Raw genomic sequence first — 23,181 nt, 5'->3', positions numbered from 1 at the left:
TAACACAGCAACTAGCTAGGTAGCTAGGTATGCCTAAACTATAGAAATCACGATGATGAGTGTCTATGAAAAAAATGGTCATATATCATTTTTCTCTACCACAGAATTCTGCAAGGTCTCAGACTCCAGGATGGGGAATTCAAGAAAGAAACAGATGAAGACAGAAACAGTTGTAGATTTCCATTTTGTAAGATCAATATCTGCTGAAATTGAATTTGCATAATGCAAAAATCCCCATAAATATCTGTCAGTTTAAGATAAAGATGTATCAATTTTGTATGGGATGCGTCTTAATCCACCTATGTAACACTTCCTCGTCTGCGGCGAAACAGAGCTAAAGCAGTGTCTGTTAGACCACGAGACATCCCGAAAATCAGTCTTCTCCCAAATCGTCTGTAGCGTCTGCAAACTATTACTACCCCTCTATGGGAAGATAACACTCCCGAACGCGATGGTGTCCTCCGTTTTGCACCATGTGGCAGTGCACAAAGAACAGGGTCACCTCCACAGGCGTCTTGGGACTCTGAAGTCAATCTGCCAACTTCTGTCTGTAAGCGTCCGAAACAGTTTGGGCAAAAACAATAATATGACCCATCTATGTAAAGGTGAGACTCTCACAAACACTTACATGCTTTGTTCTATGATGCCCACAGGCCTAACAAGACTCGTCTGAAGGTTCCCCAGTACCATTTGAAAAAAATGAATGGGAAGTACAGTATACTGTATATGGAGACGGCTTGGATACAAAAAAAATAACTCATGTTTCCTGATCATTCTCAGATATAGGACAGAGACTTCAGAACAAACATCATTTAGATTTTTTTGGGGGGACTATCTGTTGTTCCATGTAGTGAATCTGTTATTCAATTCGTTTTTATGGGCTAATAGCACAATGGGAATAAGGCCCAAACATTTTTTTCATCAAATAATGTATTTATTTATATTTACAGGTACATCAAGGGGTCTTAAAATTCAAAATCAAATAGCTACGTAAATGATATTTGGTATGACATCCCCCCTTAGACTCTTAAGGCTTATTAAAAAGCTAAGAAAAGCACAAGCATGTTGTTCTAAATTAACTATCTAGGTCAGTGTTACCCAACTCCAGTCTTCGGGTATCCCAAACAGTACACATTTTTATTGAAGCCCCAGGCAAACACAACTTGATTCAACTTGTCAACTAATCGTCAAGCCCTTTTATGAGTTGAATCAGGTTTGTCTAGGGCTACAAATGTTTAATGTTGGGGATAGTCCAGGACTGGAGTTGGAAAACAATGATCTAAGCTACTCACCAAACTAGGCTACATATGTACGTTATTGTGTTTGTTTAATCTAATTGAATCAATTTATTAACAATATAAACCCTTAATTTTTGGTAAGAAATGTAAGATATTTTTACATGTTGCAATAAAGTTGACTAAAGTAGAAGCTCATCTTATGTTTGTAGGTATTTTCACTTGGTAATGAGTAGTAAGTAATTACTGTAACGATTGTCGTTGGTGGAAGAAGGTGAGGACCAAGGTGCAGCGTGGTACGTGTTCGGCATTTTATTAAATATAACTAAACACTAAATACAAAGTAACAAAAGGCACAACCGAAACAGCTCCGTCAGGTGCAACCCACACTAAACAGAAAATAACTACCCACAACCCATAGTGGGAAAACAGGCTGCCTAAATATGGTTCTCAATCAGAGACAACGATTTACAGCTGCCTCTGATTGGGAACCATACCAGGCCAAAACCAGAAATACAAAACATAGAACAAAAACATAGAAAAAATAACATAGAACGCCCACCCTAGTCACACCCTGACCTAACCAAAATAGAGAATAAAAAGCCTCTCTATGGCCAGGGCGTGATAATTACATTGAAATACACTTAACTTAAACTAGCTAAATCATGTGTAACGCCTATTAATTCATTGTACATATGCAGACATTACATGTACTCTGTGGTATACTAATGTGTTTATTTTCTCACTTAGGTGGGGATTCCGGAAGCATTAAATTGAGGGCCAGGTTGTCAAGATGGGTAACGTACTATATAAGTACACATTAAGTACAAGTAAGTACCCCTCAAGATACACTTCATTTTAACTACCTAATCCTGTGTAACACCTACTAATTACATTGTACTTATGTAGATATTACATCTACTCTGTGGTGGGTTTATCCTCTCACTTGGATGGCAAGGAGGTTAAGGTTGTCATTATGGCAAATGTACACATTAATTCCAGGTTATTTTTAAAATAAATATTTTAAGCAACTTGGGTAAATCCATATCCATATCCTAAGCAGAAAAAAGGCCATAAAAGTATGATTCACACAATGCTCATGTTCCCACAGAAGTGGTGTTGACATTTTGAAATTTCTATCTATCATAGCATCTATCATAGCATTGAAGTAAAGCTCATTCCGGCATAACCAGTAGATCAAGAGATTATACAATTCTGTTGAAAATACTATGAAGCGTGACGATGATAAAAAAACACATAACATAACAAAATGCCATACAAACACACCCCAGCCCAGCCCTGTCAAAACCGAAGCCCATAAAGCCATCCGAGCATGATACGGTTTATTCAGTACAGTAAGTTCATCATTCATTGTGTCAGACAAAAATATCAGCAGTCTCTCCCAGTCCTTCTTCTGGGTAAAAGCCAATCCACAACAGTTTCGGTCTGTAAGAAAATGCCCCACTGATGTCGATAATGCAAAGCTTGATCCAAAAATCACAATGGAGGAATTTTGTTTTCACCTCAAACAGGGGACAATGACAGATGTGCCTAATTAGCACCATTTCCCAGTCCAGCCAGGTGTATGTGTCTACACCCTAATGTTCCTCTCCTACATGTCCTGGCGACAGATGCCCCCCAGGGTGTTGAACTTTGACCCCAGGTCCCCTAGGAAGTTCAAGTCATCCCCCAGGTTACTTAGCGATAGCTCATCCAGTGACTGGCACTTGCTGCCTCTCCCCTCATATCTGTAGTCGTAGGGTTGGTAGTCCATCTCATCTCCAATCATATACAGCCTCTGGGGAACCAATACGCCAGCGTTAGAGGATGTTAACTATTAAACTTTTCAATAATTACATTTCTACAAGATCTTAAACAACTCTCAATACTAGTAACTAATGAAGTACTTATAATATATCCAACTGAGGGATATTTCTTACAATAAAGAATGTATGTAGTAGCGAAAAGACAAATATCACCACCATAGTTAGTTACTGTTTTCAAGACCACATGGTGCATCATTCACATCTCAACATAACTGTCCGTCTCTGTTTTCACAGCACAGGCTATTTGTGACATTTTCTACATGTCACATACGTGTCAGGTCGGATGTTTTAAACCCTCGTACTGTACAAACACCTGGTGTTACACAGTACTCTACCACGCTAATACAAAGGAGTTGTGCTAAAATGCCTCTTAGTGAGGATTACGGGTCTCATTGTGTGATTACACAGGGGCTGGCCTGAGGTGGTTCCCCCTCTGGGACCCACAGATCCCTCTCTGGGGCCCTTGGGCCAGAGTACACACAACTGGTTCTGTAATGGCTGTGTTTCTTGGGGACAGGTATCTTACCCGGTCTATGTGCTCTGAAATGTGCTGGTCCGACAGCAGGCCGAAGGAGCGTGAGTACTTCGAAGAGTTACTCTGAGGAGAGAGCAGAGGAGCCGTGAAAACACAGGAAAACAAACATGAAGGCAACAATTTCATGCAGTGTGTATGTATCAATGGTGTGTGTGGTGTCAAGTAGACACGATTCTGATAGTTAGTGCACAGCAACACTTACCCTCATGGTATTGTTCCTGCTTGCAGTCCACGCCTGGTACTGCAATTGGAAAATTCATATTCACATTGTTGATATGTATTAACGCACCCACTTCACTGTATAAATCCTTGACTTGTTCCACATTTTGTTGTATTAAAGCCTGAATTTAAAACGGATTTAAAAATATTTAAAAAAAATATATATCATTCTCACCAGTCTATACACAATACCCCATAATGACAAAGTGAAAAGATAACTGTAACTAGGCCACTCAGGAACATTCGATGTCATCTTGATAAGAAAATCCAAGCTCATCATTAAGCTCTGAGCCATGGGTCGGAAGCCTGCCCTGTGCAACTGGATCCTGGACTTCTTGATGGGCCGCCCCCAGGTGGTGAAGGTAGGAAACAACACATCCACTACGCTGTTCCTCAACACAGGGGCCCCACAAGGGTGCGTGCTCAGCCTCCTCCTGTACTCCCTGTCCACCCATGACTGCGTGGAGTTGGGGAATTATCAGAATTAGTTGAGTAACATAGATAAGATGTGTTATTTTCATGATATGCTTATGAGTTATTTCTCATAAGAATGTATTTTGTTGTACTATAGTGGTGGCCATGTCAGGACTAAGTTGCATGGGCCATGGAGAGGGGAGAGGTCAAGGGGTCATCGTGTGTAAACATATCTTTTCGGTGTGGCAGTGACTCCCTACTTTTCTCATCGGGGAAAGAAGTGTGACAGTGTCTGGAATCATTCTATGCTCCCTCTTTGTTGACCTATAGGGTCACTCTCCTCTCTGTGAGTTTGTCCTCTGATTGTATTTAGAATTGGTTCTAAATAAATTACAATTTGATATATATCATAGGGTGGGGGTAATGTCTTGGTACCATTTTGTACCAAGGACGAGATAAGAGCTTTGTTTAGGAGACCAAACTGAACAATAATTTATAGCCCACTCTGTCTTACTAGGGGATATTCTTTCTGAAGTAAGGTTTTTTCTTTGTAAGTTCCTAAGACCTGTGTTTTGTCATGTCGTCTAGGACGGGGTGGATCTTTGCTATAAAGGATCGCATTTGCCATTATGTTGGGGACTCTCAACTTTTCATTTAGAGATACTGAACTGTTGAAAGTCAAAATGCTATTGCAAAAGCTTAATTATTATTAAAGGTGAAGATTAAGCATAACTCTGACTCGTGTGATATGCTCTCTCATCATTTGGTAATTAAGGAAATTTCCACGACAGTGGCCACACACGCCTCCAACTCAGTCATCAAGTTTGCAGATGACACAACAGTAGTAGGCCTGATTACCAGCAATGACGAGATAGCCTACAGGGAGGAGGTGAGGACCCTGGCGGTGTGAAGCTAGGAAAATAACCTCACCCTCAACATCAACAAAACAAAGGAGCTGATCGTGGACTGAGAGCAGAGGAAGCACGCCCCTATCAACATTGACGGGACCATACTGGAGAAGGTGAAAAGCTTAAAATTCCTCTTTGTACATATCAATAATAACCTGAAGTGATCAACCCACACAGACAGCATGGTGAAGAAGGTGCAACAACACCTCTTCAACCGTAGGAGGCTAAAGAAATTTGGCTAGGCCCTTTAGATCCTCACAAACCTTCACAGATGCACAATTGAGGGCAGGGCTCTCCAGAAGGTGGTGCAGTCTGCTCAACACTTCACCAAAGGAACACTGCCTGCCCTCCAGGACACCTATAGCACCTGACCTCACAGGAAGGACAAAAAGATAATTAAGGACATCAACTACCCGAGCCACCCTGCTATCGTCCAGAAAGCGATGTCAGTACAGGTGCATCCACGCTTGGACTGAGACACTAGCCAGCTACCACCCAGTTACTCAACCCTGCACCTGAGAGGATGCTGTCCTATGTACATAGACATGGAATCACTGGTTACTTTAGCAATGGAACTCTAGTCACTTTAATAATTTTTTACATAATGTTTTACATAATAATATATAATAATATAATAATAATAACAATAATAATAATAATAACATAATGTTTTACTAATTTCATATGTATATACTGCATATTACAAATAGGTCTATCTTCTGTATACCAACGATACCTTGTCAACACAACTGATTGGCTCAAACTCAGTAAGAAGGAAAGAAATTCCACAAATTAACTTTTAACAAAGCACACCTGTTAATAATTGAAACGCATTCCAGGTGACTACCTCATGAAGCTGGTTGAGACACTGTAAAGAGTGTACAAAGCTGTCATCAAGGCAAAGATTGGCTACTTTGAAGACTCAAATATGAAATATATTTAGATTTATTCCATTTTTTGGTTACTACATGATTCCAAATGTGTCATTTCATAGTTTTAAAATCTTCACTGTTATTCTATAATGTACAAAATAGTAAAAATAAAGATAAACCCTTGAATGAGTAGCTGTGTCCAAACTTTTGACAGGTACTGTATATACAATTGAAGTCGGAAGTTTGCATACACCTTAGTCAAATACATTTAAACTCAGTTTTTCACAATTCCTGACATTTAATCCTAGTACAAATTCCATGTCTTAGGTCAGTTAGAGTAAACTTAGTGTATGTAACCTTCTGACCCACTGGAATTGTGATACAGTGAATTATAAGTGAAATAATCTGTCTGTAAACAATCGTTGGAAAATTACGTGTGTCATGCACAAAGTAGATGTCCTAACCGACTTGCCAAATCTATAGTTTGTTAACATGGGATCAATCTATTGTTCCATAAAGGGCTTTTAGGGGAAAGGAATACCCCTCGTCCGAACAGCTTATGCAGTTTGCACCATGCCAGGACAAAATGTATGATTAAAGGGTTGTCTGTGATGGTTTTTATAGATTTTCTGTCCCATTTGTATAACGAATCTGCCCCAGTGTCATCATTTACCTCAAGCTTTTCAATGTTCAACCATGAGGGAGAGGGACCATTGTCAAACCTCTGAGCCAGAAACCTAGACTGTGCAGCCCAGTAGTACATTCTAAAATTGGGGAGGTTTAAGCCCCCTTGACTGTAATCAAGGGTCAGTTTATCCAGGCCAACCCTAGGGGTTTTGCCGTGCCAGATAAACCGTCTGGTCAGCTTGTCGAGAGAGGAAAAAAAATGCTGCGGGAACAGGGATAGGGAGAGATTGAAACAGATATAGAATCCTGGGCAGGACATTCATTTTAATTACATTGATTCTACCCAGTAGAGTGAGAGGTAAGTCCATCCATTTACAAAGGTCAACCTCCACCTTTTGCAACAAACTGGCCAGATTGAGTTTATAGAGGTTGTTCAGATTACCATCCACCATTATGCCCAAATATGTGAAGCCCATAGGCGACCATCTAAAAGGAAACTTGTGCTTGATGGTATGATGGTCAAAGACAGACAACGGTAAGATTTCGCTTTTATGAAAATTGACCTTATATCCAGAGAAAGAACTATAACACTGTAGTAGGATCTGCAAGTGAGAGAGGGAGTGTTCTGGGTTTGTTAGAAATAAGATAAGGTCATCCGCAAAGAGTGATAATTTATGGGTATGGGGGCCCAACTCAAAGCCATGTATGTCAGGGCACGTTCTAATAGCCTCAGCCAACGTTTCGATGGCGAGGGCAAAGAGGTGGGGGCTAATTGGGTAACCTTGTCTGTTCCCCCTATAAAGAGGGAAAGAGGAGGAAGTAATCCCATTGGTAACAATCCTAGCTTTAGGAGATTTGTAGAGTGATTTTATCAAATTTACAAACCCGGTACCTAAACCTAACTTTTCCAAGACGCGAAAGAAGTATGGCCATTCAACCCTATCAAAGGCCTTTTCAGCATCGAGGGAGACTGCGACACTAGGGATTTTGTTTTTGTTAGCAAGGTGAATTATATCAAAGAACCTTCTGAGATTATTGGAGGACAATCTATTAATTATGAAGCCAGTCTGAACTGGGTTGACCAACAGGGGAAGACATGACTCCAGTCTCTTAGATAGCATCTTGGTGACCAGTTTACAATCTGTGTTAAGGAGAGAGATTGGTCTATAGGAGGCGCACTTTAGCGGGTTTTTCCCTTTCTTGTGGATTAGAGTAATCACTGCTTGAGAGAAGGACTCTGGAAAGCAGTTGTCTTCTCTGGCTTTTTTAAGTACCTCCATAAGGTAGGTGGACCAACAGCTCCCTAAATTATTTATAGAACTCTGGAGGGAAGCCATCCTCCCCAGGAGATTTATTAGAAGGTAAGGATTTAATGGCATCCAACAATTCAGGAACTGAGAAGTGTTCACTCAGGCGCCCGCTGTCTTCCCCTGACAAGCATGGGAGGTTGAGAGAGGAGAGAAAGGAGTCGATCTCTGATAGATCATCGCTTGATTGGGAAGTGTAGAGGTTTTCATAGTATTTCTTAAAAGTATTATTAATTTCAATAGGGTCAAAAGATATCTCATTAGTAAGAGTTTCTATGGCATTAATTGTCCTCTTACTTTCCTCTGCTTTCAGTTGCCATGCCAATACTTTGTGAGCTTTCTCTCCAAGCTCATAATAACGCTGTTTTGATTTAGTGATGGCCCTCTCAGCTTGATATGTGTTCAGAATATTATATTTAAGTTTTTTATTTACCAAAAGCCTGTATAGATCTTTAGTCGGGCCTCTTTGGTAGGTTCTCTCTAGCTCGGAGATTTCAGATTCAAGGGCACTCAGTTCTGCACCGTGTTTTTTCTTCAGCCCTTTAGTATAGGAAATAATCTGTCCCCTCAGATAGGCCTTCAATGTGTCCCAAATAATGAAGCTGTCAGGAGCAGAGGGTTTGTTTGTCAAAGTAAAACTAATGATCTGCTCTTTGATGAATGCACAAAATTCAGGTTGCTTTAGGAGTGTAGAATTTAGTCTCCATCTATATGCTCCATTTACCTTGGTAGGAATGGAGATTGATAATACCAGAGGAGAATGGTCACTAAGCAATCTGGGGAGATACTCGACATCTAACACTCTATGAAACAGTTGTGTCGAAAGTAAAAAGTTATCTATGCGTGTGTGTGTCTTATGTGGGTGTGAATAAAAAGAGTAGTCCCTATCATGTGGGTGCAACTGTCTCCAGATGTCTAGTAAATTGAGATCTTTCATGAATGACATGGTGAGCTTGCCGGCTTTGGTAAGAAGTGAGGGTTTATCAGAAGACCTATCAAGAACTGTATCTAAGCAAAAATTAAAATCTCCTCCAACCAGTAGCCATCCTGGTGGTGCTTGAGCAACCTGAAGAAAGACATTCTGAATAAACATATGGTCATCGAAGTTAGAAGCATAAATATTCAATAGGGACCAAAACTCTGAAACATATGCCCCTGCACCAAATCAAACCTGCCAGAGGGATCAGAGATGGTGTTGTTGACACAGAAGGTGATGTGTCTACTTATCAAAATTGCAGTTCCTCTTGCTTTGGAGTTAAAAGAGGATGCAAAAACTTGTCCTACCCATTCCCTCTTCAATGTCTTGTGTTCACTGGCTGTAAGATGTGTTTCTTGTAAAAACACAATGTCAGCCTTTAATTTCTTAAGGTATGTATAGACACTTTTCCTTTTAATCGGGCTGTTAAGACCTTTTACGTTGAATGTGACATATTTTAGTGGATTAAGCATAGGTTGGGTTTCAAATATGTAACTGAATAGAAATCTATCATATGCAGATAATTAGGAAATGTTTCAACTTTGGTTTGAGCACAAAAGTGACCTGTGTGTCTCTTTAGGAAGGAAACAATAAACATAGAAAAAAGGAAGAAAAAAAAGAATAAAAATCCCACACACCCAGATTGTCAGACTAAAACAACAATCCCAACAATCAAACATGAATACACTTGTAGAGATACGTTGCTGCTCGCTTTCCATCTTGCTCTTACTAGCTAAACCTTGGCATAAACTAAAACCTGCGAGCTCTCTAAATTGAAAACAAACGTTGTGAATATATATATTTATGGCTGAATATTTACTGCCCATGGTAAGGGATGCTTGAGTCTCTTTTCGGAAGATTAACATAAACGAGGGGGAAACCAATGGACCTAAACCCACTTATTGCTTCGCCCAGTAGATATGGATTAAACCAAAATATACTCTCCTGTAAATGTAATAGAACTCACCCCGGGAAGATACGGTTAGTTGAAAATGTACAAATCAATTATAGTAAATGGGAGATAATAGCAGTTCAATCCGGATAAGAGAAAACCAACGAACTGAATTTGATCCCCCAGAGAGACCGTCCTGGCTCAGACGTTGTTCAGTTCTTTGAGAAAAGTGTGCACTTCTCCCGGTGTGTTGAAGAGATGGCTTCGGGCTTTGTACTGAACTTTCATCCGCGCAGGGTGGATGAGGTAGCCAGTGATGTTCTTCTCCTTCAGTGCTTTGGAGGCAGGTCTGAACTGCTTGCGGCGTCTGGCGAGATCCGCGCTCATATCTGGGAAAAGGCAGACCCTCTTTCCATCGATGGTGATGTCCCCTTTGGCTCTTGCGAGTTGCAGTATCTTCTGTCTGTCTTGGAAACGGAGGAACCTGATCAGGACGGCTCGTGGGGGCTCATCTGGCCGGGGTTTCGGCGCTGATGTTCTGTGGGCGTGTTCGATTTCCAGCGGCTTGGTGAAGTTCATTATGCCTAGGACCTCCAGGATCCATTGAGTGAAGAAACGGACCGGGTCACGGCCCTCGCTGTCCTCTTTCAATCCCACCACACGGATATTACTACGTCTACTCTGGTTCTCCATCTGATCTACCTTGTTTTTGAGGTAGGCATTGTCCTTTTGCAGTTGTATCAAGACCTGGTCGTGTCTGGCGATGGTATCTTCAACTGTGCTAATGCGGAACTCTGCCTCAGTCGTTCTCAAAAGGAGATCATTCATGGAGGATTTCAGGTCGTCAATGGAAGAATGGAGTTCAGCCGATTTCTTATCAATTTTCAGAGAAAGACCTCTGTTACCATCCTGAATTTCCCGGAGGAGAGTAGCCAGCATGTCGGCAGGCTCGCAAGAGGCCGCTGAGAGCAACTGTCTGGAACTGTCGTCTGAGTTATGAGGGCTATCCGGTTCCGGTTGGAGCGAGTGGTCGCATCTGCACTTCGCTCCCGCGGGTAGTATAACTTTTTCATTATATTTCATTATAGCACAACGGTTTGATTTGTCTAATCTTAGCAATTTCTTCTCAGCTAGCTACATAGCCGTCTTTGTATCAAAGATAATTGCGTAATTATCGTATTTCGCCGTCCTAACGTAGTCTTCACTAGCCAGCTAGCTAACGTCCACTGATTAGCTGCACTGGAGAAACTATTACACTCAACTGAACGACGTGATTAGTGTAGTGTTAGCTAGCTACATAGCTGTCTTTGCTGTCTTCGTATCATCGTATCCAAGATAATTGTGTTGTTTAGGTTTAGAGTGTGTAGTCTTAGAGTGATTATCTTAATTTACCGAGGTTAGCTAGCCAGCTATTTGTCGTCCTTAACGTAGGTGACTCTGCTAGCTAGCCAACGCTAGCCAACGTCTTCTGTATAGAACTCAACAACCCGGTCGCATTCACAGGTAGTATCACATTTTCACTTCATTTCATTACAGTACAACGGTTTGATTTGTTTGATCGTAGCTAGCTACATAGCTAGCTACATAGCCGTCTTTGTATCAAAGATAATTGTGTAGTCTAGAGCGATTTTCTAGGTTCGCTAGCCAGCTATTGTCGTTCTTTTAACGCAACGTAACGTAAACAACACTGCTAGCTAGCCAGCTAGCCCCCGAATAGCAACACCGCAGAAACTATTACACTCAACGGAACGACTTGATTAGTGTAGTGTCAACAACGCACCCACTGCCAGCTGGCCTACTTCAGCAGTACTGTATCATTTTAATCATTTTTAGTCAATAAGATTCTTGCTACGTAGCTTAACTTTCTGAACATTCGAGACGTGTAGTCCACTTGTCATTCCAATCTCCTTTGCATTAGCGTAGCCTCTTCTGTAGCCTGTCAACTATGTGTCTGTTTATCCCTGTTCTCTCCTCTCTGCACAGACCATACAAACGCTCCACACCGCGTGGCCGCGGCCACCCTACTCTGGTGGTCCCAGCGCGCACGACCCACGTGGAGTTCAAGGTCTCCGGTAGCCTCTGGAACTGCCAATCTGCGGTCAACAAGGCAGAGTTCATCTCAGCCTATGCCTCCCTCCAGTCCCTCGACTTCTTGGCACTGACGGAAACATGGATCACCACAGACAACACTGCTATTCCTACTGCTCTCTCTTCGTCCGCCCACGTGTTCTCGCACACCCCGAGAGCGTCTGGTCAGCGGGGTGGTGGCACCGGGATCCTCATCTCTCCCAAGTGGTCATTCTCTCTTTCTCCCTTACCCATCTGTCTATCGCCTCCTTTGAATTCCATGCTGTCACAGTTACTAGCCCTTTCAAGCTTAACATCCTTATCATTTATCGCCCTCCAGGTTCCCTCGGAGAGTTCATCAATGAGCTTGATGCCTTGATAAGCTCCTTTCCTGAGGACGGCTCACCTCTCACAGTTCTGGGCGACTTTAACCTCCCCACGTCTACCTTTGACTCTTTCCTCTCTGCCTCCTTCTTTCCACTCCTCTCCTCTTTTGACCTCACCCTCTCACCTTCCCCCCCTACTCACAAGGCAGGCAATACGCTCAACCTCATCTTTACTAGATGCTGTTCTTCCACTAACCTCATTGCAACTCCCCTCCAAGTCTCTGACCACTACCTTGTATCCTTTTCCCTCTCGCTCTCATCCAACACCTCCCACACTGCCCCTACTCGGATGGTATCGCGCCGTCCCAACCTTCGCTCTCTCTCCCCCGCTACTCTCTCCTCTTCCATCCTATCATCTCTTCCCTCCGCTCAAACCTTCTCCCACCTATCTCCTGATTCTGCCTCCTCAACCCTCCTCTCCTCCCTCTCTGCATCCCTTGACTCTCTATGTCCCCTATCCTCCAGGCCGGCTCGGTCCTCCCCTCCCGCTCCGTGGCTCGATGACTCATTGCGAGCTCACAGAACAGGGCTCCGGGCAGCCGAGCGGAAATGGAGGAAAACTCGCCTCCCTGTGGACCTGGCATCCTTTCACTCCCTCCTCTCTACATTTTCCTCCTCTGTCTCTGCTGCTAAAGCCACTTTCTACCACGCTAAATTCCAAGCATCTGCCTCTAACCCTAGGAAGCTCTTTGCCACCTTCTCCTCCCTCCTGAATCCTCCCCCCCCCTCCTCCCTCTCTGCAGATGACTTCGTCAACCATTTTGAAAAGAAGGTCGACGACATCCGATCCTCGTTTGCTAAGTCAAACGACACCGCTGGTTCTGCTCACACTGCCCTACCCTGTGCTCTGACCTCTTTCTCCCTCTCTCTCCCAGATGAAATCTCGCGTCTTGTGACGGCCGGCCGTCCAACAACCTGCCCGCTTGACCCTATCCCCTCCTCTCTTCTCCAGACCATTTCCGGAGACCTTCTCCCTTACCTCACCTCGCTCATCAACTCATCCCTGACCGCTGGCTACGTCCCTTCCGTCTTCAAGAGAGCGAGAGTTGCACCCCTTCTGAAAAAACCTACACTCGATCCCTCCGATGTCAACAATTACAGACCAGTATCCCTTCTTTCTTTTCTCTCCAAAACTCTTGAACGTGCCGTCCTTGGCCAGCTCTCCCGCTATCTCTCTCTGAATGACCTTCTTGATCCAAATCAGTCAGGTTTCAAGACCAGTCATTCAACTGAGACTGCTCTCCTCTGTATCACGGAGGCGCTCCGCACTGCTAAAGCTAACTCTCTCTCCTCTGCTCTCATCCTTCTAGATCTATCGGCTGCCTTCGATACTGTGAACCATCAGATCCTCCTCTCCACCCTCTCCGAGTTGGGCATCTCCGGCGCGGCCCACGCTTGGATTGCGTCCTACCTGACAGGTCGCTCCTACCAGGTGGCGTGGCGAGAATCTGTCTCCTCACCACGCGCTCTCACCACTGGTGTCCCCCAGGGCTCTGTTCTTGGCCCTCTCCTATTCTCGCTATACACCAAGTCACTTGGCTCTGTCATAACCTCACATGGTCTCTCTTATCATTGCTATGCAGACGACACACAATTAATCTTCTCCTTTCCCCCTTCTGATGACCAGGTGGCGAATCGCATCTCTGCATGTCTGGCAGACATATCAGTGTGGATGACGGACACCACCTCAAGCTGAACCTCGGCAAGACGGAGCTGCTCTTCCTCCCGGGGAAGGACTGCCCGTTCCATGATCTCGCCATCACGGTTGACAACTCCATTGTGTCCTCCTCCCAGAGCGCCAAGAACCTTGGCGTGATCCTGGACAACACCCTGTCGTTCTCAACCAACATCAAGGCGGTGGCCCGTTCCTGTAGGTTCATGCTCTACAACATCCGCAGAGTACGACCCTGCCTCACACAGGAAGCGGCGCAGGTCCTAATCCAGGCACTTGTCATCTCCCGTCTGGATTACTGCAACTCGCTGTTGGCTGGGCTCCCTGCCTGTGCCATTAAACCCCTTCAACTCATCCAGAATGCCGCAGCCCGTCTGGTGTTCAACCTTCCCAAGTTCTCTCACGTCACCCCGCTCCTCCGTTCTCTCCACTTGCTTCCAGTTGAAGCTCGCATCCGCTACAAGACCATGGTGCTTGCCTACGGAGCTGTGAGGGGAACGGCACCTCAGTACCTCCAGGCTCTGATCAGGCCCTACACCCAAACAAGGGCACTGCGTTCATCCACCTCTGGCCTGCTCGCCTCCCTACCACTGAGGAAGTACAGCTCCCGCTCAGCCCAGTCAAAACTGTTCGCTGCCCTGGCCCCCCAATGGTGGAACAAACTCCCTCACGACGCCAGGACAGCGGAGTCAATCACCACCTTCCGGAGACACCTGAAACCCCACCTCTTTAAGGAATACCTAGGATAGGATAAGTAATCCCTCTCACCCCTCCCCCCTTAAGTTTTAGATGCACTATTGTAAAGTGACTGTTCCACTGGATGTCATAAGGTGAATGCACCAATTTGTAAGTCGCTCTGGATAAGAGCGTCTGCTAAATGACTTAAATGTAATGTAATGTAAATGGCTAATGCTAATCTTGCTAGCTGTAGCGTTATCGTTATCTTGGGAATCAACGATGTTTTGGTCGTCCTTCTTTCCTCTCGGTCGGAGGTCCATGGCTCTTTGGGAAGGTAAGTACTTGACAGTTTATCAGCCGATGTTAGAATATTGTTTCAACGTTGTTATTTAGGTACAAATAGAATAACTGCTCAGCTCCGCGGCATCACGTGCTCCCCAGAGGGTTTATTTTTAAAGGGAGAGTGCATATTAATCAATGTTTCAGTAAAAGTGCTGGTTTTAGCCACCTGGCTAATTTTCAACAGCAGTGCAGATAGACAATGAGCACACGCAAAGCAACAAAACAAAATGTCAGACCCTGCTCTGTTTCACCTGTCTTGTGCTTGTCTCCACCCCCACCAGGTGTCTCCCATTTGTCCCCATTATCTCCGGTGTATTTTCTGTTAGTTGCCATTTCTTCTTGTCCTGTGAAGTCCCACCAGCATGTTCCCATGTTTCCTGTGCTCTACTTTTTGTTTTTCTTACTCTTCCCAGTTCTGACCTTTCTGTCTGTCCTGACCTGTAGTTTTAAGAAAGGTAGAGTCCAGTTAGTTAGTGAGCTAATCACCTTTGTTCACATCTGACTCAGAAACCTCATTTATAGTGAAGACAGCTTGAGTCTCATTCACTGGCACTGAGCCCAAGAAACCAGTGGAGGAGAAGAGTGAGTACCTTGCCAGAGACAACAAAGTATGAGTTGAAGGCTGTTGCTATTTTGACTGCATCCTGTGATAGACTGACATTCACGTTGATTTCTAATATTTTTACAGTGTTACTATTGTCTTTCCCTGTCAGCTTCTTTAGATTCTCCCAGATCAATTTAGAATTTTCCTTAGCTTCACCAATTATGTTAATAAAAAATGTTTGCCCTGACCTGTCTGATTTCTTTCATTGTCTTATTTCTCTCAACATGGTAAACCTACATCTATCATGTTCTAATTTTGACTTCAGGGCTGTTTTTGGTGCATGATCTCGTTCTTTCACACAAATGATCAAGGAACCCACCAGGTACAACCCTAAATCCGTAAACATGGGCACCCTCATAGATATTATCCTGACCAAATTTCCCTCCAAATACACCTCTGCTGTTTTACAATCAGGATCTCAGCGATCACTGCTTCATTGCCTGCATCAGTAATGGGCCAGCGGTCAAACGATCACCCCTCATCACTGTCAAACGCTCCCTAAAACACTTCTGCGAGCAGGTTTTTCTAATTTGACCTGGCCCGGGTATCCTGTAAGGATATTGATCTCATCCCATCAGTTGAGGATGCCTGGTTGTTCTTCAAACGTAATTTAAATAAGCATGCCCCTTTCAGAAAATGTAGAACTAAGAGCAGATATAGCCCTTGGTTCACTCCAGACCTGATTGCCCTCGACCAGCACAAAAACATCCTGTGTACTGCACTAGCATCGAATAGTCCCCGGGATATGCAACTTTTCAGGGCAGTCAGAAACCAATACACACAGTCAGTTAGGAAAGCAAAGGATAGCTTTTTCAAAAATAAATTTGCATCCTGTAGCTCTAACTCCAAAAAGTTCTGGGACACTGTAAAGTCCATGAAGAATAAGAGCACCTCCTCCCAGCTGCCCACTGCACTGAGGCTAGGAAACACTGTCTCCACCGATAAATCCATGATATTCAAGAATTTCAAGAAGCATTTCTCTACGGCTGGCCATTCTTTCCTACTGGCTACCCCAACCCCAGCCAACAACTCCACACCCCCCACAGCTACCTGCCCAAGGCTCCCCAGCTTCTCCTTCACCCAAATCCAGATCGCAGATGTTCTGAAAGAGATGCAAAACTTGGACCCGTACAAATCAGCTGGACTAGACAATCTGGACCCTCTCTTCCTAAAGAATTCCACCGCCATTTTGTTGTTGCAACCCCTATTACAAGTCTGTTCAACCTCTCTTTTGTATCGTCTGAGATTGCTAAAGATTGGAAAGCATCCGCGGTCATCCTACCCTTCTAAGGGGGTGACACTCTAGACCCAAACTGTTACAGACCTATATCCATCCTGCCCTGCCTTTCTAAAGTCTTCGAAAGCCAAGGTAACAAACAGATCACTGACCATTTCGAATCCCACCGTACCTTCTCCACTGTGCAATCCAGTTTCCGAGCTGGTCACGGGTGCACCTCAGCCACGCTCAAGGTACTAACAATATCATAACCGCCATCGATAAAAGACAGTACTGTGCAGCCGTTTCCATCGACCTTGCCAAGGCATTCGACTTTGTCAATCACAGTATTCTTATCGGCAGACTCAACAGACTTAGTTTCTCAAATGACTGCCTCGTCTGGTTCACCAACTACATCTCATATAGAGTTCAGTGTGTCACATCGGGGGGCCTGTTGTCCAGACCTCTGGCAGTCTCTATGGGGGTGCCACAGGGTTCAAATCTCAGGCCAACTCTTTTGTATATGTCAATGATGTCGCTCTCGCTGCAGGTGATTCCTTGATCCACCTCTACGCAGACGACACCATTCTCGTTTTTGTACACTGTGTTAACAAACTTCCAAATGAGCTTCAATGACATACAACACTTCTTCTGTGGCCTCCAACTGCTCTTAAACGCTAGTAAAACTAAATGCATGCTCTTCAACCGATCGCTGCCCACACCCGCCCGCCCGACTAGCATCTCTACTCTGGACGGTTCTGACTTAGAACATGTGGACTACTACAAATACCTAGGTGTCTGGCTAGACTGTAAACTCTCCTATAGTAGGCAACCCAGACTTGCCAAAAGCCCCGAGGGATGCCAACTTTAATCTTTGGCATACTCTAGGAATCAGGACCTTTTCAGACCTATTTCATCAGAAAACCACTACACTGAAATCCTTTCAAGAGCTCTGCAGTGAATTCGATGTGCCAAGATCCCATTTTCTTTTAAGTATCTTCAAATTAGACATGCAATTTCCTCATTTACCTCCAAGACGAGGTTTAGAACTCAGTTGAATGAAGTTGAAACCCTTCTTGTCACAGCACAATCCATTAAAGGCAAAATATCTTACATCTATAGACTCCTTTCTGAGAAAGGAAGCTCCTCCTTTATTCCTTTGAAAATCATCTGGGAAAAGGACCTTGGTCTGACTATCAGTGATGAGTTATGGGCAGAGGTTTGCGACAGGGTATACTGCTCCTCTACCAGTGTAAAAATGAAAGAATCTAATTACAAATGTTTGTACAAATTTTATTATACTCCTTTGAGGCTCCATGGAATGAAAACAGATATGTCTCATAACTGTAAAAGATGTACCTCTGAAAGTGTAACCTATATGCATGTATTTTGGAGCGGTAGGGAGATTGTCAGATTCTGGCAATCTGTACATACGGCTGCACAGAAAATACTAGAGGTACAGTTTGATATGATCCCGTGTATCTACCTTCTTAATGCCCAGCAGGACTTTGTTCTTTGATTCTGACAGAGAAAATTTGCTTATGACTATTACATACTTTGCTAAGAAATGCATTCTCCTATTGTGGGCCTCTAATACCCCCTACATTTAAAATGTGGATTGACCAGATTGTTGACTTTCTTCCTCTTGAAACGCTCACTTATGACCTCCACAAGAGACAGCCCAAGTTTGATAGACTCTGGTCTCCACTATTCAACTATATTTCAAACTGGACAGAGTGAACGGGGTGACAAGGGAAATGCGCAGATACATGTTGTGTAAGGTACTGTAAAACCTAAAAACGAATTATTGGCCCATCGTCTCAGCGAATGCTTGAAATAGCTGATAAGAACCTTGATAGTGCTGCTGCAAATGTTATATGTTTTTTTTGTGTGTTTTTATTTTAATTTAGTTTTTGAGTACGTGTGCGTATGTGTGTGTGTATGTATATGTACGTATGCATGTATGTATGTATATATATATATGTACAAAGGAAAATATATAGATTAAGAAAAATAAATGCTTTTATTTGACTTTATCATTCATTTTAATTGTATTTTTATTTTTTCAAATGTATTATTATTTTTTGACTTTTTATTTTTTTAAAGCCTGTCACATCTGTGAATGTGGAATGTGTTTTGTTGGTTGATTGAAAAACAAGAAAACTTAATAAAACTTTAAATTGAATAAAAAAATGGAAAAGTGGTGTGTGCATATATATTCACCCCTTTTTCTATGAAACCCCTAAATAACATCTGGTGCAACCAATTACAATCAGAAGTCACATAATTAGTTAAATGAAGCCCACCTGTACGCAATCTAAGTGTCACATGATCTGTCACATGATCACACCTGTTCTGAAAGGCCCCAGAGTATGCAACCGCACAAAGCAAGGGGCACCACCAAGCAAGCGGCACCATGAAGACCAAGGAGCTCTCCAAACAGGTCAGAAACAAAGTTCTGGAGAAGTACAGATCAGGGTTGAGTTATAAAAAATATTTGAAACTTTGAAAATCCTACGCAGCACCAATAAATATATATTGGCACCACAAGAATATGGCACCACAACAAACCTGCCAAGAGGGGGCTGCCCACCAAAACTCATGGACCAGGCAAGGAGGGCATTAATCAGAGGCAACAAAGAGACCAAAGATAACCCTGAAGGAGATGCAAAGCTCCACAGCTGAGATTGGAGTATCTGTCCGTAGGACCACTTTAAGCACATTCCACAGAGTGAAGAGTGGCCAGAAAAAAGGCATTGCTTAAAGAAAAAAAATAAGCAAACACGTTTGGTGTTTGCAAAAAGGCATGTTGGAGACTCCAAACATATGGAAGAAGGTAATCTGGTCAGATAAGACTAAACTTGAGCTTTTTGGCCATCAAGGAAAATGCTATGTCTGGCGCAAACCCGACACCTCATCACCCCGAGAACACCATTCCCACAGTGAAGCATGGTGGTGGCAACATCATGCTGTGGGGATGTTTTTCATCAGCAGGTACTGGAAAACTGGTCAGAATTGAAGGAATGATGGATGGTGCTAAATACATGGAAATTCTTGAGAGAAACCTGTTTCAGTCTTCCAGAGATTTGAGACTGGGATAGAGGTTCACCTTCCAGCAGGACAATGGCACTGAGCATACTGCTAAATCAACACTCGAGTGGTTTAAGGGGAAACATTTAAATGTCTTGGAATGGCCTAGTCAAAGCCCAGACCTCAATGCAATTGAGGTATGGGTGTGAGTTAAAGATTGTGGTGTGAGTTAAAGATTGCTGTACACCAGCGGAACCCATCCAACTCGAAGGAGCTGAAGCAGTTTTGCCTTGGGGGGGGGGGGTAGTTATGCAAGTTATGCAAGTTCTGTTTTTGTTTTGTTTGTTTGTTACAAAATATGTTGTATCTTCAAAGAGGTAGGCATGTTGTGTAAATCAAATGATACAGACCCTCCCAAAAAAATCTATTTTAATTCCAGGTTGTAAGGCCACAAAATAAGAAAACTGCCAAGGGGTGTGTATGCTTTCGCAAGCCACTGTAAACAAAGATAAACAATCCAACATTACTTTAAGACATGAAGCTCAGTCAATATTTGAAAATGTCAAGAACTTCCAAGTGCAGTCGCAAAAACCCTCAAGCTCTATGATGAAATTGGCTCTCATGAGGACCGCCACAGGAAAGGAAGACCCAGAGTTACCTCTTTTTTTGTCTATCTTTTATGTAACCTTTATTTAACTAGGCAAGGCAGCAGACAATAAGTTCAGTAGAGTTACCAGCCTCAGAAAATGCAGCCCAAATATATGCTTCACCGAGTTTAAGTAACAGACACATCTCAACATCAACTGTTCAGAGGAGACCGCGTGAATCAGGCCTTCATGGTCAAATTGCTGCAAAGAAACCACTACTAAAGAGCACCAATAAGAAGAGACTTGATTGAGTCAAGAAACACGAGCAACGGACATTAGACTGGTGGAAATCTGTCCATTGGTCTGATGAGTCCAAATTTGAGATGTTTGGTTCCAACCACTGTGTCTTTGTGAGACGCAGAGTTGGTGAACGGATGATCTCGCAAGTGTGGTTCTCACCGTGAAGCAAGGAGGAGGTGTGATGGTGTGGAGGTGCTTTGCTAATGACACTTTCTGTGATTTATTTAGAGTTTAAGGCACACTTAACCAGCATGGCTACCACAGCATTCAGCAGCGATACGCCATCCCATCTGGTTTGCGCTTAGTGGGACTATCATTTGTTTTTCAACAGGACAATGACCCAAAACACCTCCAGGCTGTGTAAGAGCTATTTTACCAAGAAGGAGAGTGATGGCGTGCTGCATCAGATGACCTGGCCTCCACAATCACCGGACCTCAACCCAGTTGACATGGTTTGGGATGATTTGGACCACAAAGTGAAGAAAAAGCAGCCAACAAGTGCTCAGCATATGTGGGAACTCCTTCAAGACTGTTGTAAAAGCATTTGAGGTTAAGTTGGTTGAGAAAATGCCAAGAGTGTTCAAAGCTGTCATCAAGGCAATGGGTGGCTAATCTGAAGATTCTAAAATATATTTTGATTTGTTTAACACTGTTTTTGGTTACTACATGATTCCAATTGTGTTATTTCATAGTTTTGATGTCTTCACTATTATTCTACAATGTAGAAAATAGTTAAAACAAAGAAAACCCTATGAATGAGTAGGTATGTCCAAACCTTTGACTGGTGCTGTAAATCAATAGTTTTTTGTATTCTGAAAATGTCTGAAACATTAACTTTCTTGACCATGCTATAGGTCATGTAACTGTTTGTTACACACAATATGCTTTGTGGACTTCACCGGACAGATGTTGAATTCGAGAACTTTTTGGAATGACACTGCAAATGTTCAAGTACCCCTCTAGTAATCCCTTGGGTTTAGCTCATGGGTCCCAGATGACTCGAGAGTGATATATATATTTTCAATGTTTTCTGACTGCTGGGTTTAGGCCGTTTAGTTTTGATTGGGGGTAGTTTGGTAGCGCAATTAACTATCCCTCGTGCTTGCACTGGATGCGAGGAACTAATTAAAACAGCTTGCGTGCCAGAAGCAGAGTCAGTAATCGCGTATTGGGACTTGTCTACACTTATGTCTGGACAGTCAAAGTTCGTCTTGGAGACGGACCACTCAAGAGAAATCATGGAACCATAGCACTCCACTGCCATCCACTGCTTTCCACTCTGGTGAGTTTTTATAGCTTGGTGGTGTTAGGCCCAAGGTTGAAGTGTCCGTCCCTGGAGAGCAGGAGGGTAGTCAACAGGTAGCTTAGCAGTTTCCGATAGGTGTTGAAGGATGTGTTTGTTACTCCCAAGTGTTTCAGTAAAGTAGGAAGTTAGGTAGTCTTGGCCATTAATCAGGACATCATGCTGTGTCCTGTCCGGAGATGGCATTCCCCGACTCCGACAGTAGATTCTTTGTGTCATCCCAGCAAGGATGCACTGAAATTATCAAGAGAACACAGCTTCATAGCTGACAATTTTACTAGAGTTATAACGCATAATTGCGCTTTAAATCTTTGTGAGTTATTTAGCTATGGTCGGCGTACACAACCTGGTCTCAGAGCATTTCGTATTATTCTGTATCTAAAGCCGAGACACTCTACTGTGGTTAGAGTGGATAGTTGGTCGGAGTGGGCGTAAAACGCGAATGTCTAGCAACCTAAAGGTTGTGAGTTTGAATGTCAATAACGGACAACTTTAGCATTTTAGCTAATTAACAACTTTTCAACAACTTACTACTTTTAGATACTTTGCAACTACTTAGAATGATAGGTAACCTTTCCCCCAACCTTAACCCTTTTAGCTAACCCTTCCCTGAACCTTAACCATTTAACCAAACTCCTAAACTTAACCCTAACCCTAACCCCTAGCCTTGCTAATGTTAGTGAGCTAGCTAACATTAGCTACCTAGCTATAATTCTTAAAATATCATATATTTTGCAAATTTGCAATTTACATTTTGTAGCTTTGCAAACTCACAACACATAATATGATTTGTAATTCGTAATATATCAGACAAAATGGGTGATGAACATCCACAAATTAATGCATATCATACGAAACATAACCTATCAAACTAAAAGCTTGTCTTGAATTCTCACACCCTGATCTGTTTCACCCACCTCCAGGTGTCGCTCATCTTCCCCATTATCCCCTGTGTTTTTATACCTATGTGCTCTGTTTGTCTGTTGCCAGTTCATCTTGTTTGTTCAAGTCAACCAGCGTTTTGTCCAAGCTCCTGCTTTTTCCATTTTCTCGCCCTCCTGGTTTTGACCGTTGGCTGTCCTGACCCCGAGCCCACCTGCCTGACCACTCTGCCTACCCCCGACCCTGAATCTGCCTGCCGACCTGTACCTTTGTCCCCCTCTGGATTTCCGAACTCTGCCTTTC

At 43.2% G+C, this 23,181-nt stretch overlaps 1 protein-coding gene across 1 annotated transcript in view; it reads right to left on the bottom strand.

Moving 5' to 3' along the window:
* Positions 1-1,737: 1,737 nt before the first annotated feature.
* The window catches only part of LOC124021380 (cadherin-like protein 26), a 42,998-nt gene continuing 21,554 nt past the window's right edge, over positions 1,738-23,181 (bottom strand). Inside the window, exons 17-19 of the mRNA XM_046336598.1 lie at positions 3,799-3,837; positions 3,588-3,659; positions 1,738-3,033 (exon numbers count right to left, since the gene is read on the bottom strand). Of these exons, the coding sequence (XP_046192554.1) occupies positions 2,848-3,033; positions 3,588-3,659; positions 3,799-3,837 (297 nt within the window). The 3' untranslated portion in view covers positions 1,738-2,847. The remainder of the gene's footprint in view (positions 3,034-3,587; positions 3,660-3,798; positions 3,838-23,181) is intronic.

Source organism: Oncorhynchus gorbuscha, linkage group LG03 (assembly GCF_021184085.1).
Source record: "Oncorhynchus gorbuscha isolate QuinsamMale2020 ecotype Even-year linkage group LG03, OgorEven_v1.0, whole genome shotgun sequence".
Taxonomy (NCBI): Eukaryota; Metazoa; Chordata; class Actinopteri; order Salmoniformes; family Salmonidae; genus Oncorhynchus; species Oncorhynchus gorbuscha.
Note: the sequence above shows the minus strand (reverse complement) of the source record. Positions and strands in the feature narration are given on the sequence as shown.